At 40.1% G+C, this 19,909-nt stretch overlaps 2 protein-coding genes across 2 annotated transcripts in view; both read left to right on the top strand.

The window, feature by feature from the left end:
• The window catches only part of FAM189A1 (family with sequence similarity 189 member A1), a 1,045,217-nt gene that overhangs the window by 699,644 nt on the left and 325,664 nt on the right, over positions 1 to 19,909 (top strand). The window lies entirely within an intron of this gene.
• NSMCE3 (NSE3 homolog, SMC5-SMC6 complex component) lies at positions 13,132 to 13,992 on the top strand. Its single transcript, XM_007956329.1, has one exon. It carries the CDS (start codon positions 13,132 to 13,134, stop codon positions 13,990 to 13,992), a length of 861 nt encoding a protein of 286 aa, XP_007954520.1.

Below are 19,909 nucleotides of genomic sequence, written 5' to 3'. Positions count from 1 at the left end.
GGTGGCTGCGATGATGGGATCAAGTATAGCAGGGATTGTGGAGCTGGCGTGGGATTGGGCAGTGTTTTGTTCTGCTGTGCATGGGGTCGCTATGAGTCGGAAACAACTCGACGGCACTTAACAACAACAACAACAAAGTCTGATTTATGTATTTTGGGGCTCTTTCATTGGGTCCATAGATATTTGTTATGGTTATATCTTCTTGTTCAGTTGATCCTTTAATCATGATATAATGTCCTTCCTTGTCTCTTATGGTGGTTTTTGTCTTAAAGTCGATTTTATCAGAAATTAATATTGCTACTCCTGCTCTTTTTCAGTTACCATTATATCTTTTTCCAACCTTTGATTTTTAGTCTATTTTTGTCTTTGTCCCTAAGGTGTGTCTCTTATAGACAGCATATTGATGGGTTATGTTCTCTTATCCATTCTGCAATTCTCTGTCTCTTGAGTGGTGCATTTAATCCATTGACATTCAGTGTAATTACTGACAAATATGAGTTTGTTGCTGTCATTTGTTATGTGGTTTTCTTGGTGTTCCTGGTTTCTTTGTTCCATATAATTTTCTGTGCTGAGCTCATTATGTTTATGAATTGTGTTATCATTTCCTTTGTTGCTTTGTTTTAGTATTTGCTCAACATTTGTGCTTATCCTCTTTTTTATTCTGATGTGAAGGTTTCTCATTTTTCTTTGAGGTTACCCTGTGATTTATAATTTTGTCCTTGAGTTTAAAACAGTCCATTCTATCTTGCAATTCTGTTGACTTCCTCACCATATAGAAGTTCTGTAACTGTAACTATGCTATTTTTTTCCCCTCTTTTTGGTTTGTAGTTGTCCTCATTTGCCAGTTGATATCTCTGGTTCCCTGTTTACAATCTTGTAAGCCTATTTTACTTTGGAGACTTCCATAGCTGTATTGGTTTCTGGGTTATGTCATCTTGTGTATTAATGATCAGTTGTTGTTTGCTATTATTGGCTCTTCATTCAATGGACTCCACTTAATATCTCTTGTAAGGTTGGTCTGGTTTTAACACATTCCCTTAATTTTTACTCATCTGGAAATCTCCTAATTTCACCATCATATTTGAGGGACAATTCTGCTGGGTATGTAATTCTTGGTTGGAAATTTTTCTCTTTCAAGGTTTTCTATATACCATCCCATTTACCTTCTCACCTGCATAGTGTCTACTGAGATATCAGAGATTACTCTTATTGGTTGCCATTTGTAGGTATCTTTTTGTTTTTCCCATGCTGCTTTCAGAGTTCTTTGTCTTTGGTTTTCATGAATTTGATGATGGTATGTCTTGGTGGTTTTCTTTTGGCTTCTATCCTGTTCGGGGTTTGGGCTGGACTTCCTGAATGGATATACTCTCATATTTTAATCATACGAGGGAAGTTCTCTTCCCACAAATCTTGGACAATTTTCTCAGTGGTTTTCTTTTTCTCTTCCTGTTCTGGCATTCTGATTACACGTAGGTTACAACTTTTTATGATATTCCACATGAATCTAAGGTTTTCTTCATTTTGTTTTGATCTTTTGTCTGATTGTTCCTGTTCCAAAGAAATATTCAAGTGTTTGTCTTCACTCTCATTAATTCTGTCTGCCATTGATTCAATTCTACTCCTTTACCCTTTCAATGTGTTATTTATTTCTGAAAATTTGGTTTTAATCTTCTGGATTTCTATCTGTAGATTTTGAATCATTTCTAATTTTTCATTTATTTTGTCATTTTGTTTTTGTATTTTCTTTTGAAATTGTTCTAGAGTCTTGTCTGTGTTTTCCTTAATTTTGTCAGTGTTTTCCTTGATCTGTCTCTCAATCCTTTGAAGATACCTTAAGTTTTTTTGATTCCTTATCAGGGAATTCCAATGCTGCTTCTTCCTCAGGGATGTGTTCTGGGTCTGTATCCTGCTCCCTTGTTTCTACCATTTTATCTTGCTTCTTTGTATGGACTGTGATGGTCTATTGTCTCTGAGACATTGTGACTTTGTTGTATTTATATTTAATTGGTGATTTGCCCAACATTTTCTTTTCTTTCTTTCTTTCTTTTTTTTTTTTTAATGTATCTGAGTAAGCAGGGTACTGTGTTCCTATATTCATTAGTTAGCAGCACTTGTACACTTACGACCTGTCTCCTGGTGATTGTAATAGAGAATGAGAATGGCTGCACAGATCTCTGTTAACTGTTTGTGAAGAGCAGTTAAGGGTGAGTCAAGCTCTTCTTCGTGGTCATTTATCATTGGCTAGTTGTTGGGCTCTTACTCAGTAGATGGAGCTGCAGGAGGTGTGAGTGTGGTTGTGTCATATGGGCATGGTTGCTGTCTCCACTCAGTTAAAGAAAAACAGTAATCAAAAAATCATCAAAAAAGAAAAAGCAAGCAGACAAAATCATACCACATAAACACACAGGAATAATCACCAAAAAGAGAATGAAATAAAAATAAAAATAAGAAAGGCAATAAGTAAGAGAAAATATTTAAAGAAATACTTTAAAAAGCCAAAAGAAATATACACACAAAAAGGGGGAAAAAAAACAAGAATAAGAAAGAAAAAATCCCTGCAATATCTGGGGAGGGGCTAATAAGAGAAAAGAGGTTAGAGTAGGAGAATAATGAAGAAAAAAACTGGGAAGAATGCAAAAAGAAAAACAAGGAATGGGGAGAACCATGAGAAAGGAAAAACTGGGAAGCAGGAACAGGGAAGAGAGAAAAAGCTGAAAACTAGAACCTGGGAATGGAAGAATAAAGAATAATAATATAAAGGATAATAATAATAATAATAATAATTTTAAAACTGACAAAAGCAAACAAACTATTAAAAAAAAAAAAATGTGGCCAAGGCAGGGCAGGGCACCCAGGCTCCATCTGAGCATGCAGACTGGAATGGAATTTCTCCCAGCCCAGAAGGTAGGTGGGAGTGAGGGTTGTCTGCACCTCCGTTCACCAAGAGGGTATGGAGCCTATTCTTAGGTCCCTGGAATCTGAGAGAATGCTGTTGCTGTAAATATCCAAAATGGTCGAACTACTTGTAAACATTCAAAATAGCTGTGCCCTCTGGATAGCCATAAGTCCACAGCTCAGACCATCTCCCTCTTTGCTGCTTCCCCTCTTATTCACCAGCCACCAGTGCAGTCCTTTGTGCAGCCCCTGAATAGCAGGGTCAATTTTTAGGTTAATTCTTAGGTCCTAACACCACTTGGAAATATCTAATCTGTCCGTGCCATCAGGATTGCTGACAGACCACTGCTCTGTATGTTTCCTGTTTTGGTAACTTAGTGCCGCTTTGACAAGAGTATACCACAAGTGGGATGGCCTTATCAAGCAGGAGTTTATTCCTACAATTTGGAGGCTTTAAGTCCAAAGTGCCAGGCTTTAGCGGCTGGATGAAAGCCCGTCAAGCTTGAGCTTTAGCTCTCCCTCCTGCTCCTGACCATTGGAGCTAGAAGCTTTTCTTTACTTAGGCAGCTACTGGCTGCTGAGGCTACCAAGCCCAAGGTCAACAAATAAAATGGCACGGTCCCAATGTTACCAAACCACGTGTCAGGCCATTAATTCAAGTCCATTGAAAGTCCCAAAGTTGGCAGAGCATGGCAGGCTGCTGAACAATGACATGGCTACATTCAGGGTTCAAGCATGCCATAAGCTGGAGACTATCCCCAAGGCTTCTTCTAATATATGGGAAGCATACTACATCCCTAAAGCAGCTACTCAGCTGCTTGTGGTAGATCCCACCATGGCATTGATTGCCAGTCTCCTTATGGGGAATAACTACCACCAGCCACCAAGCCACTCAATCAGGCCCAGACAAGTTGACACACAAACTTAACCACCACAATTCCACCCCTTCTCAACTTCGCACCTGTGCAGATATTCAATGGGTGGTATCTGTACAGATCTCCTTCACTGGGTGACTCCAGTCCCTTAGTTCCTTAGTGGCGACCTCACCCCCTTGGCCTGGCAGGCCCCATTCCTCTACCTCTTGGGCATGGCAGCCCTGCCCCCTCACTCTTGGGCAGCGACTTGACTCCATCCCACTAGCTCACATGAATGAGCAGCACCACACTCCAGAACCAAGTTGGGGAAGGTCTGGCTCTTTGAAACCTAGGAGGCTGTGGTAGTTCCACCCCCAAAAGCCATGGTCCTACCCTTGAGTCTGAGACAGCTCTGCTTCCTGTTTCCTTGGTCTCTCCACTTCTGTCTATGAATGCTGAAGGCAACCCACTCTGCTGGAAATCTTCCTGCCCCAAAAGCACTCAGCTTTCTTGCTCCGTGGGCTGGCCAACCTGCTGCTCCATTTCTTGCTGGTCTCTTCTACTAATTAATGCCTGATGGCAAACTACTGTACCAGGAAGCCACCTACACAAAGGCATCCAGCTTTCTCCTCCATGGGCTGGTAAAGCTGTCCTATCTCATGCCAGTCTCTGGGCTCTGCCATTGCCATCTCTCATGCTGGTCTCTCTGCTGGTTTCTCTCTGCCAGTCTCTTGGCTCTGATCCTGCCGTCTTTCATGCCACATGCTGGGGTCTCTCTATTGGTGTTTTGGGTCAAGGATGCACTCCACTCCTGTTTCCACATTTTAGGTATCTGTCAGAGCAGCACCCCACTCTCTCAATACCATATTCTGTTTTGCTTACCTAGTGATGCTCTGATGAGAGTATACCACAAATAGGATGGCCTTATCAAACAGAAGTTTATTCCCACAATTTGGAGGCTTTAAGTCTGAATTCAAATTGCCAGCCTCTAGGTGCTGGGTGAAAGCCCCTCAACCTTGAGCTTCAGCTCTGCCTCCTGCTCCCGGCCCACTGGAGCTAGAGGCTTTTCTTCACTCAAGACAGCTGCTGGTTCCTGAGACTGACATGCCCAAGGTTGACAAGTAAAAAGGCATAGTCCTAATGTTACCAAACCACATGGTAGGCCATTAATTCAAGTCCATTGAAAGTCCCAAGATCGGTAGAGCATGGCAGGCTGTTGAACAATGACATGGCTACATGCAGGTTTCAAGGATGCCATAAGCTAGAGACTATCCCCAAGGCTTCTTCTTATATATGGGAAGCAGACCACGTCCCTAAAGCAGGTACTCAGCTGCTTGTGGTAGGTCCTACCACAGAGTTAATTGCCAGGCTCATCATGGGAAATAACTACCACCAGCTGCCCAGCCACTCAACCAGGCCCAGCCAAGTTGACACATACACTTAATCACCACATTTCCTTTTTCAGTGTTTTCATGCAGGTTCTTCTACTAGTTGGAGTTTAGTCCAATTCTGTATCCTTCCTTTGAAAGCTCAGGGCTCCAAGATTATTTTCTGTATCTGTGTTAATTGGTTCCCCTTTTCTTTGTTGAAAACCATCTGGGTAGTTTGTTTGCCTATTCTGCGGTCTTACTGGAACTCCCTCTTTTCACTTTCTTGATAGTGACTTTAACACATAAAAGTTTTTCAAGTTGATGAAGTCCAACTTATCAGTCTTCTCATTTGTCACTTGTGTTTTTGGTGTTGTATCTTAGAGATTATTACCTAACCCAAGACCTTAATGATTTACTTCAATGTTTTCCTCCTTCTGCAAACTGACCATCTTCCCAGGATTCCTACAGCCACCTTTAGTGTTCCTCTGAATACTATTTCTCTTTCTCTGTTTAATATTGTTGTCTGCTTCTGAACTACCAGTTACACATCTATTGATCTTCCTTGTCTACCTTTGGTATTCCTATATTTTTCTCTAATTCTTTTTGCCTATTCTTTTTCATTTAAATTAGTTCAATTTTCTCAAAAGTGTCTGTTTTGTTCCTTTCTGGGTACTAGCTTAGTCCCTACTCCTTGGTACCCTGGTCCTGTTGGTAAACCTCTACTCCAGACTAATGTAAAGTATGAAATAGTGAGTTTTGTGTCGTCTTGTACTGGACAACCAGTGGTAAAATGATTTGGGTTAAGTATGGAGACAGCATAGCTACTCTAGATTAGCAAACGCTTTAAACTATACTTTAAAATAGGAGCTCTGGTGGCATAGTGCCTAACGCATTTGACTGCTAACCAGAAGGCTAGCAGTTCAAACCCACTAATTGCTCCTCAGAAGGAAGGTTGAGCAATATACTTTCATAGTGATACTGCCTTGGGAACCCAAGGAGAGGTCACTATGAGTCAGATCTGACTTGACGGCAGTGGGTATGCTCTAAAATGTTTGAAATTCCTTTCTGAAGTGATTCATTACTAGATTAGCTATGGTGTTGTAGTGCCTGAGGTATTTGACTGATGACCAGAAGGCTGGCAGTTCAAACCCACCAGCCACTCCTCAGAAGGAAAATCGGGTAATCTATTTCCATAGAGAGATGACCTTGGAAACCCAAGGAGGGGTTGCTATGAGTCTAATTGAGTTGATTGCAGTGAGTTTATGTGATTTCTACCCATGAAACTATTGCCTAAGATAATCCTTAAACCTTAAACCAAAAATATCCCCGGAATTCTTCTTAAAACCAAACAATAGTTTAGCTTAACTAGTAGAGTGTCTACCTTGAGCATCATGCTCTGTTAAGAACTATCTATATGTGATCAAGTTGACAACAGCAACTCAAAAGATTAGATGGGAAATTTAGAGGACAATGAGTTTCTGTTAATGGGGAGAAAAAAATTCAGCAAAGGAGGGTGTACAACTTGAAGAACGTAATCAGTGTCACTTAATTGTACATGTAGAAATTGTTGGTGTATGTTCTGCTGTGTAGAAGACAACAACAATAACAAAATAATAATCAGAATTTATTTAAAAAATAAAAGTAATTTAAGCACATGCCATGTGCAAAAAATCCCCAAGTTGCTATCAAATAGATTTCAACTTATGGCAACTACACTCAATAGGGTTTTCATGGCTATAAGCTTTTGAGGTGTAACCTTTCTTCTGAGGTGGGTTTGAACCTCCAACCTTTTGTTTAGTACCAACTGCTTAACCATGTGCACCACCCAGGGTCTCCTAAGGCTATGAGGATGAGCAAAAACTGACAAGCCTCCTGTATTCATGAGCTTTCTGTCTGTTGCAAAAGATGATCACACACATACATACACACACACAGATCATTGTTCCAAGGTCAGTTATAACTAGGGCAAACAGTGTGGAGGAAAGGTAAATTGTGCCAAAAGACAGGTAATGAGATTTGAGAAGAGCTTTCTGATCACAATATATGAAATGGATTGAGAAGACTCAAGTGAATATACAGAGATCAAATGCTGTTGCTATCATTTAGGCAAGAATGTTTTGGTGAATAAGGATGGTGGAAATATTGAAAATCAGATCATTTGGTAGATGTTTAGGAGGAGTCAGTGATGAAGTAAATATAGGGGGTGCCAGCTGGAGCACCATGGGGAGAATCACTGAATGTTGGAAACCTCCAGTGAACTCCTTTTTATGAATTAGATTAGCTGTCAAAATATATGTAAATCAATTTCTTTTATCTTTCACTGACACAGAAAGAGCTCCACTTAGCATATCGGGGATGTTGGTGTAGAAGTATCTCCCTTCTCAGTGGAATTTTGTTTGAGAGCAGGAGAGACTGATTCAGAAATTAAACTTAACTTTGCTGTTTTTAAATTCTGTGTATTAGAGAATTTAAAAAGTGGGTTGTTTTATAATGCAGTAGTCAAATTACTTTGATAAACAATTAGAATTTAGAAACATAAATAATTAAAATGAGTTAATTTCATAGAAGTAAGGCAGAGAGAGAGGGAGAAGAAGAAGGCCTCCCACTGGCCTAAGCTTAGTCCTGGTTCTGGTCCTGACAACTCCTTGACCCTCTTTGATTCTCAGTGGTTTTTCTCTTATAAAGGGATTGTAATAATACATGGAGGGCAGTGGTGGTTCAGTGGTAGAATTCTCATTTCTCATGTGGGAGACCTGGGTTCAATTCCTAGCCAATGGATCTCATATGCAGCCACCACTCATATGTCAGGGGAGGCTTGTATATTGCTGTGATGTTGAACCAGTTTTAGAAAAGCTTCCAGACTAAGGGTCACTATGAGTGAGAATCTGCTTGATGGCAGTTGGTGGGTTTTTTCCAGACTAAGATGGGTTAGGAAAAAAGGCCTGGCAATCTATTTCTAAAAGTCAGCCAATGAAAACACTTCTGAATGGTGTCTTATAAAGGGGTGAACAGACACACAAAAGAAGATACCATTCTATGACAGAGGCAGATGCATCAACAAGCCTAGGAACACCTAGAAGCTGAAAGGGACAAAAAAAAAAGTACTTTTTCCTAGAGCCACACCCTGAATTCAGATGCCTGTGAGACAATAAACTTCTCTTCTTTAATGCCATCCACATGTGGTATTGCTTGTTATGGCAGTGCTTGGAAACTAAGACATCCAGACACCAATGTATAGAAATTTTTTTCCTTCTCCCTGGGATAGATGGGACTAATACACTTGAGGCTATTGTTCTTAAACAAAGCAGAACAAAGAAAAGCAGACTGCATGCACCAAGCTATAACTCAGAAAATGCCAGAGTCCAGCCCTGGAGCAGAGCAGCCAATATTCTGTATCAGAGTTCACGGAGAAGAAAATACTTTAATTGGGAGGTGCACCTTGAGAGATGGGCTGGGTCTCAGTGACTCAAAGAATGCTCTAGTCATCGCTTACAATTGGGTTCTTATACTAAAAGAAAAAGAGACACAGCACCTATGCAGGGTTAGTTAATAATTAGTTAACAATCCAAAAGTTAGATAGGGCAATGGGTTATTAAGAAAAGAATGTTTCCTGTGAGTTCCTGGCACTCAGGTAATCCTTAAGAGGCTTCACTGGTGTTTGTCTGAGCCAGGTGGCCAATCCTAAAGTCCAGCCCAGAAGCCTTTATTGACATAGATAGCTCTGTCTTAGATCACAGAATGCAGCAGGAACTGATAACTGTAACTTGTTGTTGTTGTTATGTGCCATCGAGTAGGACCCGACTCATAGCGACCCGTCCTTGGGTTTCTGAGGCAGTATCACTACAGAAGTAGATTGCCCAACCTTCCTTCCGAGGAGTGGCTGGTGGGTTTGAACTGCCAGGCTTCTGGTTAGCAGTCAATTGCCTAAGGCACTATGCTATCAGAGCTCCTAACTGTAACTTAGAGAGAGAAAAAGTTAATTATAATACACGGTTAAAGCCAGGTTTTAAAGAACTGACATCTTAATTAAAAATATGGAGTTTTATTCTAACAATATGGAGTCTGGCCTAATAAAGCAAAAATCTTTATTCCCACAAAGAGAAGATGAGTAACACTTGCAAATGCCCCACCCACAATGCCTTTTCTCAAAATGAGAAGAAAAGCTGCAAACATCTATTAATAATCAGAATATTGAAAACATGAAGTATGAATCTAGGAAAATTGGAAGTAATCAAAAATGAAAGGGAATGCATAAAGATCGATATTCTAGGCATCAGTGAACTGAAATGGACTGGTATTGGCCATTTTGAATTGGACAATCATATGTTCTACTGTCCTGGGAATGAGAAATTGGAGAAGAATGGCATTGCATTCATTGTCAAAAGGAACATTTCAAGATCTATCCTGAAGTACAGTGCTGTCACTCTTAGGAAACTATCCATACACCTACAAGATCAGTTAATAGGACTATTATCCAAATTTATGCACCAAACACTAAAGCCAAAGATTAAGAAACTGAAAAATTTTACTAACTTCTGCAGTCTGAAATTGATCAAACATGCAGTCAAGATGCATTGATAATTACTTGTGATTTGAATGCAAAAGCTGGAAAAAATAGAAAGATTTGGTAGTTGAAAAATATGGCCTTGGCAATAGAAATGACACAAGAGATTAAATGATAGAATTGTACAAGACCAATGACTTATTCACTGCAGATACTTTTTTTCAACAACATAAATGGCAGCTATACACATGGGCCTCACCAGATGGGAATACACAGGAATCAACTAAACTGAATCTGTGGGAAAAGATGATGGAGAAGCTCAATATCATCAGACAGAACAAGACCAGGGGCCAGCTGTGGAACAGACCATCAGTTGCTTATATGCAAGTTTAAATTTAAGCTGAAGAAAATTAAAACAAGTCTACAAGAGCCAAAACAGGACCTTGAGTATATCTCACCTGAATTTAGAGATCATCTGAAAAAAAGATTTGATGCCTTGAACACCAATAACTGAGAATCAGAGGAGTTGTGGGAAGACATCATGAAGAAAGCAAAAGGTCATTAAAAAGTAAACAAAGAAAAGATGAAAATGGGTATCTGAAGAGATTCAAACTCATCTGATTCCAAAAACCTGTTTCTTAATGACCTCATGTCTGTGTTCTCTCTACATCAGTATATAGTTAAGATCACAGTCTCTGGAGGTAGACAGCCTAAGTTTAGATCCCAGATCTACCACTTATTTGCTGTGGGACCTCAAGACAGTTCTGAATCTTCACTGTGCCTCAGTTTATTTGCAACAAGAGGAAGATAACAAACTCAGAGGTCTCATAAAGTTGTGGGATTAAAATAATACATGTAAACTATTTGGAATAGGTTTTGACCTTATACCTTTATATAATTGTTGTTATATGCCATCGAGTTGGACCCGACTCATAGTGACCTCTCTTTGGGTTTCCAAGGCAGTATCACTACGGAACAATCGCTACAGAAGTAGATTGCCCAACCTTCCTTTTGAGGAGTGGCTGGTTGGTTTGAACCACCAGACTTCTGGTTAGCATGAAGATTATAGCCTTGGAAACCCTATGTGGCATCTCTCCTCCATTCTATAGGGTTGCTATAAATTGGAATTGACTTCCTGGCATTGTTTTTGGTTTTGCTTTTTTCTGGAAAAAGTGTACAGAGGTTTTTGGGAATTAGAAGTAGTGCATATTTGCAACCATTTTAAGTAATGATCATGTGCTATTTGAGTAAAGATGTCACTGACAGACACTAGTGATGTTTACATAATCACAGGTGGAGCCTGATCTTGTTAATTTAAATGAATACCTTATTAAGAACAAGGAGCTCTGGTGGTGGCATAGTGCCTAAGCCATTTGACTGTTAACCCACTAGCCACTCCTCAGAAGGAAGACTGGGCAATCTACTTCTGTAGATATACTGCCTCGGAAACCCAAGGAGGGGTCACTGTGAGGCAGTGAGTTTGGTGAGTTTGATTTTTGTTTTTTATTAACAACAAACACTGAAAAACCAGTCCAGTTGTTGAAAATGGCTTTCATCTTTTTATTTTCCATTTCTTCTTTATCTTTTGTCTGCTGAAATTTTTTGACACAGTACACAACTGATCCTTGTGGAGAAGCGTTGTGTAGAATTCTAGATTGCAGGAGACTTCTTTGAATCTGAATCTGGATTTTAATTTGCAAAGAAACTTTGAAGCAGATGCATTTTTTCATGAAAACCAAAACAAAACACCCAAATGCCTCAATGATATATCTGTTTTTCTTAGTAGGCCTCTCTCATTAAGATTGATCCTTGAGGATATGTTGGAGGTTGTGTGGAACAGAAGGTTATTACTCATAGCCTACCAGATTTTCAGCATTTGCATCAAAACATGGAATATCATTTTATATTTGCTGTTCCTTATGCCTTTATATTGAATTACAAAAATTTTACACTACTAAAATTTAATGAAATTTTGATAAAGCTGTGTTTTGATGTTATTATTCAAGTAATGTATTCTGTGTTGCTTTCCTTTGAGTATTTTTGCATTAAAGAGGAATTCCATTTGGTTTTTTACATAGTTTACCTGCTTTCTCTTTAAAGAAGGAAATTCAGTTTTTTCTTTGCAAGTCCATAAATAGAGAAGGAACACATTACTAAGCTCACAAATATAAGTAATGGGAGCAGATTGCTGATAGTTTGAACTAATGAAATGACTCATTTTTGGCTATTAGAGTTGCACAATTAAAAATATATATACAAAAGACACACATCATAGATTGAGGGTTGACAACCCCTGGGTTCTCATTTCTTTCTTACTGAGCCCTAAGGCTGATATTTTAAGAAATTTAATAGATTCTCATTATTGCAATTCTTGATCAGTGATGCCCAAAATTAAATGGTAATCTCTTGAGAGAGTACGTTTCTGTTTGTAGTATTCTTTTTACCCATTTCTGATAAAATTGTGATTGTGGTACCAACGCAGTTTACATGAGAGTTCTCCAAAAGATAAACTCAATTGACCAAGCCAAAACATTTCATTTATTAAACAAGCTTTTTATAGTGGTTTTGTCATAGTTGTTTAGCTGATGCATTTTAATGTAGAGTATATTAAAAGAGTGAAAAGAAAGAAAACTTCCTGCTTTTGAGGAATGCCTGCTCTTACCAAACATTTCTTCTTTATAATAGACTTTTGGGGACATTAGAGGAAGTAATTGGTAGTATTTAAAAAAAAAAAAAAAAGCAAAAAACTTCACTGTCTTTGGTTTTCCCAGGCCGTAAATCTTTACCAAAGTAGATTGCCCCGTCTTCCTTCCCCGGAATGGGTGGTGGGTTTGAACCGCCAGGCTTCTGGTTACCAGTGGAATGCCTTTGGCACTATGCCACCAGAGCTCCCTCAAACCAGAGAAAAACTTGAGCGCCAAGGGAAGGAGTGGTAAGGTAAGAGCCTCACGGGGCGACCTAGAAGCCCTCAGGTCTTTCACTCTTTCTATGCACACAAGTAGAAATAAATGTTTTTCCTTTACTTTTCACGGTTGTACTTTCCTTTTCACCTTGAAAAGGTGATTTTCGCCTACGTTTATTCTTTGAGTTCCCTCCATTCACAAATATTCCTGACTTTAAAGCGCTTAATACTTCCTATAGAACCTATAGAATTTGTCTAAACCTGTTTGGTCCTGAATTCAGCAGGACGCTTGTTTAGGATTTTTGGTCCTTGTTCTCTATTGGTATTGTTTGCTAAGGATAACAAATTTGCTCTAATTATAATAAAAACCAACGCTCCCTCCAGCAAACAGCCGGAGGATGCGCAGAAACCTCTACAGCTTACCCTAAAGCCACAGGGACGTAGCGCGCAGACTCTGCTGACGCAGCGCGCAGTCTCCGCTGACGCAATGCGCTACTCCCTCTGGCTCCGCCCAGGGACAGCCTGAAGCGTGTCGCGCAGACCCACAATCCTCGCCGCGCGGCACCGGCGCCCGTTACTTGAGTGCTATTCTGGTCCGCAAGTAATATGTTGCAGAAAACGAGGTTCCGGGGCCGCCCCAGCACCCAGGCTGAAACGGAGCGGGACTGGGGCCACGGCAGAGAGACTCGCACCCCGCAGGGCGCGGCCGACGAGGTCCCGAGCACCTCCCGCGGTGCGAGCGGCTCGCAAGAGGCCGCAGGCACTCGGTCGCCGAGCGCCCGTTCCGCCTCTGCGGCTCCCGCCATGGAGCTGAAAGTGGCCGAGCTTGTGCAGTTTTTGCTGATTAAGGACCAGAAGAAGATTCCGATCAAGCGGACTGACATCCTGAAGCACGTCATTGGAGACTACAAGGACATCTTCCCTGATCTCCTCAAACTGGCCGCCCAGCGCCTCGAGTACGTCTTCGGGTACAAGCTGGTGGAACTCGAACCCAAGAGCAACTCCTACATTCTTATCAACACCCTGGAGCCGGTGGAGGAGGATGCCGAGGTGAGAGGCGATCAGGGCACGCCCACTACTGGCCTCCTGATGATTGTTTTAGGACTCATCTTTATGAAGGGAAATACTATCAAAGAGACGGAAGTCTGGGACTTTCTGCGACGCTTAGGAGTCTACCCCACAAAGAAGCATTTTATTTTTGGGGACCCAAAGAAGCTCATTACCGAAGACTTTGTGCGCCAGCGTTACCTGGAATACCGGCGGATACCCCACACTGATCCTGTAGACTATGAATTCCAGTGGGGCCCGCGAACCAACCTGGAAACTACCAAGATGAAAGTTCTTAAGTTTGTAGCCAAAGTCCATAACCAAGACCCCAAGGACTGGCCAGCGCAGTACTGTGAGGCTTTGGCAGATGAGGCGGCGAGGGCCAGACCTCCGCCTAGTGTCCCAGCCCCCTCCTCTTGAGGTAGATTGAGAGGGACTCTGGGGTGGAGAGATGGAGGAGGGGAGCCTATTTCTGTGACACTTAAATATGTGTAACCTTGGGATATGCTTGCAAAATTTTCTGCTAAATTATTTGGTTCCAAATCTACAGTTATAAAACATCAGAGGAGGATTTTTTTTGTGTTTTTTTTTATTTGTGTTATTGTCTATAATTTTTGGTGTAAAAAGGGTACTAGCTTTGGAAAACTTTTCATGATCTGAAACAGATACGTCAGAAATTACACATCAGAAAATTGCTTTGGTGCCAAGAAAAAAACACAGTAGGTGTCATTAGACTTCTTCACTACCCCAATTTGTAGGGGGAAAATAAATCTTTATAAATTCAAAATTTAAATGTAATTGCCTATAGCCTTCTTACCTTAATACAGCTATTTTATTTTTATATACTTTATGTGTATAGCATTTTGTGTATAGCATGGTTTTAATCAATGTACATACTGTATTTTCTCTGAAAAAAACTTTTTATCTTTCTATATATTATTCATAGTCATTACCTAGTTGTATTGCTGACCCTTAAGTTCCACTTAGGTTTATATATATGTTTTTTTGCTATTGCAGTTATTAAATAAACAGTATTTTTGAAGCAGTTAAGCAGTGTGGTTTTTTTTTTCACATGGGTCATGAGAATTTTGGTTCAAACCCAGCATCTTAAACAAAAATGAAAAGATAAAAGTTATCTATGTGCTACATAGAGAAACAAAAATAGAATTTTGTAGATGTTTCACTTTTATATATGTAAATGTTCATATTGGATCATGATGTAAAATAGACTTACTGTGTGTCACCAAAACCTTAGTGAAATAGTAATTTAGTGATTAACCATGTCTGATTGGGAATCAGCCTGCCAGGGTTCAAATCCTGGCTCTACCTCTAACTAGCTATATAAGCCTAAATTGGTTACTTACCCTGGATACAGATGTTTCCTCACCTGTAAAATGGAGTTGATGATGCATGTATTGTGTGCTAGTGTGATAATTCCAAAACCAAACTCACTGTCATCAAGTCAATTCTGACTCATAGTGACACCCCCTATTGGGTTTCAGAGGTTGTAAATCTTTAATGGAGCAGACTGCATCATCTTTCTTAACATAGACCTGCTGGTGGGTTTGAAGCACTGACCTTTTGTTTAGCAGCCAAATGCCTTAACCAATGCACTACCAGAGCTCCTTAGTGTGACATAATATATGAAAGGTACTTAACACAGTGTCTGCCATAGAGGATTTTAGCTGTTACTTTGTTCCTTAAATTTTTTTTTGAATTTGTGTTTTATTCTTGGTCTGGAGCTGTATTTTTTTCTTTGTTTTATTTTTAATTCATAGTCTAAATCATTCCTAGAAGTGAAATTACTGATTTAAAAGTTACAGCTATTCAACACTCCATCTTAACAGTTTTATGGAAAACCAAACATGGCATATGGTAAGGTCAATGATGAATACAGCCCAAAGTTCTAAGGTAGCATTATAGTACAGTGAAAGGGTATGGGTTTTGAGGTTAACAAAATGAATTGAATTCTTGTTCATTTTAAGTTATCAGTATGGTGGTTTGGAGTATCTCTGGGGCTTAGTTCCTAAGACATTTGACTGCTAACCAGAAGGCTGGAGGATCTAATTCACCAGCCACTCCTCAGAAGGAATGTTGGGCAATCTACTTCGGTAGTGATTGTTGTTGTTGTTACGTGCCGTCGAGTTGGACCCGACTCATAGCGACCCCTCCTTGGGTTTCCGAGGCAGTATGACTACGGAAGTCGGAAACCCAACGAGGGGTCACTATGAGTTACATCCAACTTGATGGCAGTGTGTTGCGTTATGGTGGATTGGGAAGGTTTTAAGTTCTCGGGATCTCACATTCATTACCTGTAAAATGAGGAGAATAGATTCAAACCTGTGAGGGGCTGGCACTTGATGGAATTGCCTTATTTTTCCAGGTCTTGAAGTTTTCTACCTTTGACAGGATGCTTCTTACACTTTTCTATTCCTCTCTATTAGTGGAAAATAGTTTTCCTTCTCTGACATGTTCATGCCTTACACAGGGTTCTGACTGTCACAGGTTTCACTGTGCATCATGTATTTTATGAATTACAGGGGATAATGTATATAAAGTGCCTAATAGAATTGAATAAATATTCACTATTCATCCTTCTGTAAGAGTTAAATAAAATGGTTGTTACATGTCCTGAACATTATTAAATGGTAGCTTAGTGCCTAAGGCACCTGGCTGCTAACCAGAAGGCTAGCGGTTCAAAACCACCAGCCACTCCTCAGAAGGAAGGTTGGGCAATCTACTTCTGCAGTGATACCTCCTCGGAAACCCAAGGAGGGGTTGCTATCAGCTGGGTCCGACTCAACAGCACCTAACAACAATAACAGTAACAGGACGTTATAAACTCAGAAGGTGATTTTTGAAATCACCTAGCCCAAACCATCTCATGTGTGTGAAAACTGAAGCCTGGTGACACACATGGAATTAGGAGTAGAAACAGGCCAGGAACTCAATTTGAATCCTTGTTCAGTGCAATCTATTTTGCACTGTGTTTTTTTTTTCCCCCTATAGCAGAAAGAGTGTTTTACTTAGTCCCCTAAGCATTAGATGGCGTAGGAAAATCCTAATGGGCTGCCGTGAGAGAAAGAAGAACCTTAAATGGCTAGAAATGGATTAAGCAGGTGCAGTGTAGTAAATTACTTAGTATGGCTTTTCTACCCATAAGTCATCGTAAACTCAGTGGTGGAATGAGCAACTGAGGAGCTCCTGATTGTAAATGTTATCCACCTGGGTTATTTCTGTTGGGCATAGCACAATGCAATGTTATGGGAGGCTCACTCTCAGGTGCTTAGAATTCTGTTGTTATGATTGGTTGGTTTGGCCACTCTGCAAAGCTCAAAAGGAGGCCTCCTAGAGGCAGAACTCTCTCTGACTGCTGGTTGAGGAAGACATGCTGCTGAAAGAGACACGCGCTCCTGGGATAGAGACGTAAGAGACATGCATTGCTGAGTGAGACACCGAGGGACCAGCACTGCTGGGAAAGAGACTGTGAGAGACTGTTGGCTGAGGGACGGTGGGCTGGGAGAGAGTCTAAGCGTTTTTTTTTTTTTCCTGAACTCAAATTGTAGCCTGTGGTGCTTCCCTAATAAACCCCATAATCTGTGAGCTCTGTGTGGCCACTGCAGTGAATCATCGAACCCAGGAGAGAGGTGGTGGGTGCTTTGAGAGGAACGGTTGGTGAAAGGGCTGGAGGGAGGCAGCATGTCTGGCCTTGCAGTAATAGGCCTTGGGTTATTGATGGTGATTCTGCCTTCCTCTTGTGGGATTAGAGGAGGTCAGAACATGTGGCCTCCTTGCCCTTTTTGCAGCAGGCCCAGGTAGCAGAGCTGAGCCTCCGTGCTCTGGCTCTTGCACTTTGTGCAGTCTCCTGACAGGGGGGCTTTTCCTCCCATTGTATTCCTACAGAATGTAGTTTATGTACACAAAGGCAACAAATATTTTATCTGGTGGGCCAATAAATATAATTGGGAAGATGCTGCAAATTAACAATGAAATAAATACTTTTGCTCAGGGGGGAAAAAAGTATGGATTTGAATACTGGACTAAATGTTATCCAGAAGAGTTTCTAGGGGGGTATATGTTGTGGGTATGGAGGACTGTGATTGGTAGTGTGCTTTACTTATTTAATTCTCTTGAATTGGGATTTACATTAATTCCATCAATGGAGTACATTTGGCCCTTGGAGATATTCTCTGTCTGCATGTTATTTCAATGTATAAATTACTTTCTGGCTGAGCATTCTGTCTGCTAGTCTGCCTCACTAAATACTTTCTTCTGGTGTCCTCCAGTACTCATTTTTACCTGTATGGTGAAATCATTACCCACCATCCACTGTCAGTTACTTCGGAGGAAACTGTATTCTACACTTTTCTCATAGACATGTTCACAATATATATTAATTACCATTAATTCAGGTTTTAAAATATAAAACATCACAGACCAAATCAAACCCTTATGTCTTTTTCTTCTTACCTTCTCACAGGTAAAATTTTGTTGATATCATGCCATTATATAATGTAATAGTTTTACTACCTACATAGGTACATACATTTAAAGATATGGTGTGACTTTGTGAGTTTTCACAACTAATGTAAGTGTTATTACACTATACATACTCTTTTGCAACTCACTATTATGTTTTTGAGATTTGACTATGGAGATATAGATCTGATTCATTCATTTAAATTGTTTAATAATAATAAAAAGAACAATTTATCCATTGCCTAATGGCAAACAATTAGGTTCTTTTTGATGTTTTGCTATTTACAGGTAGTGTGACCTCCTTAGGCACATGTGTGAGACTTTGTTTAGCCAGAAGAAAATTGAGCACATAAAGGTCTTTGCCCGATTGCTCTCCAGCTGGGATTAAGTTATACACCCACCAGCATTCTATGGAGTCCTTCTTTTGCCTACCTCCACCTCTTGAGAGCACTTTTTTTTTTTTTTTTCCCCAAGTATCTTCTTTTCAACCATTCTGATAGGTGGTGGTGGTGTTTATGTGCCATCGAGTCGGACCCAACGCATAGTGACCTCTTCTTGGGTTTCCAAGGCGGTATCACTACGGAAAGTAGATTGCCCAACCTATAGTGCTCCGGGAGCATATATAGTGCTAATTTATTCAGATATTAATTTGCATTTCTTACTGGATTATCTTCCTATCTTTGATTCACTTTTTGTTCAGTCTTTCCTCTCTCTTTCTCCCTCTGTCTCTGCCATTCAGATCTGGTGGCATAGTGCCTAAGGCACTTGACTGCTAACCAGAAGCTGGTGGTTCAAACCCACCAGCCATGCCTTAGAAGGAAGATTGGGCAGTCTACTTCTGTAGAAATACCGCCTTGGTAACCCAAGGAGAGGGGTTGCTACGAGTTGAATCCGCTCAACGGCAATGAGTTTTGGTGCTTTCTTTTTTTGTGCCATTTTTATATTTTTATTTACTTGTAAGACTTCTTTATGTATTCTGCATGTTAATACACTGTTAGTCTTGTGCAAATGCATTCTCTCACATTTTCACTTTTTTTTTGGTCATACAGATAATTTGATTTTAGTATGTCAAAGCAACCAGTGTTTTAAGAATCGTTCTTTTTGTATTAAAAAAACCAAACTCACTGCTGTTGAGTTGGATCTGACTCATAGCGACCCCTCCTTAGGTTTCTGAGGCGGTATGACTACAGAAATATGTTGCCCAATCTTCCTTCCGAGGAGTGGCTGGTAGGTTTCAACCACCAGCCTTCTGGTTAGCAGTCAAATGCCTTAGGCACTATACCACCAGAGCGCCTTCTTTTTGTATAGGATTTAAAACATTTTCCCCAATACTGATATTTTAAATATTTTTTGCAATAGTCTAAGTGTTCATAATTTTGTTTTTTACATCTACATAGATTTACATAGATTTAGTTTTTTTTAATTTTATTGTGATTTGGGTGAAAGTTTCAGAGCAAATATTCATCTTCCATACAGTAGTTCATATAGAGTTTGTCTCATGACATTGACTGTAATCTCTCACAAGATTTACATAGATTCTTAATCTATATACTGGTATATGGTTTGAGATATGAATATACTTTTCATATTTTTCCCATATGGATAGCTAGTTTTCCTAGCACTAATTATAATATTGCCTTTTCACACTGATTTATAGCACCTTCTTTACCATATACCAACATCCCATATATAAATGAATTAAGGGTTCTATATGAGACTGAATTAGTTAACTTGCTATCATGTACCAATAGCAAGCTATTTTAAGCCATTGTTGTTGTTGTTGTTAAGTGCCGTCGAGTCGTTTCCGACTCATAGCGACCCCATGCACAGCAGAACGAAACACTGCCCGATCCCGCGC

Source organism: Orycteropus afer, unplaced genomic scaffold (genome assembly GCF_000298275.1).
Source record: "Orycteropus afer afer isolate SDZICR_OR568_19922 unplaced genomic scaffold, OryAfe1.0 scaffold00609, whole genome shotgun sequence".
NCBI lineage: Eukaryota > Metazoa > Chordata > Mammalia > Tubulidentata > Orycteropodidae > Orycteropus > Orycteropus afer.
Note: the sequence above shows the minus strand (reverse complement) of the source record. Positions and strands in the feature narration are given on the sequence as shown.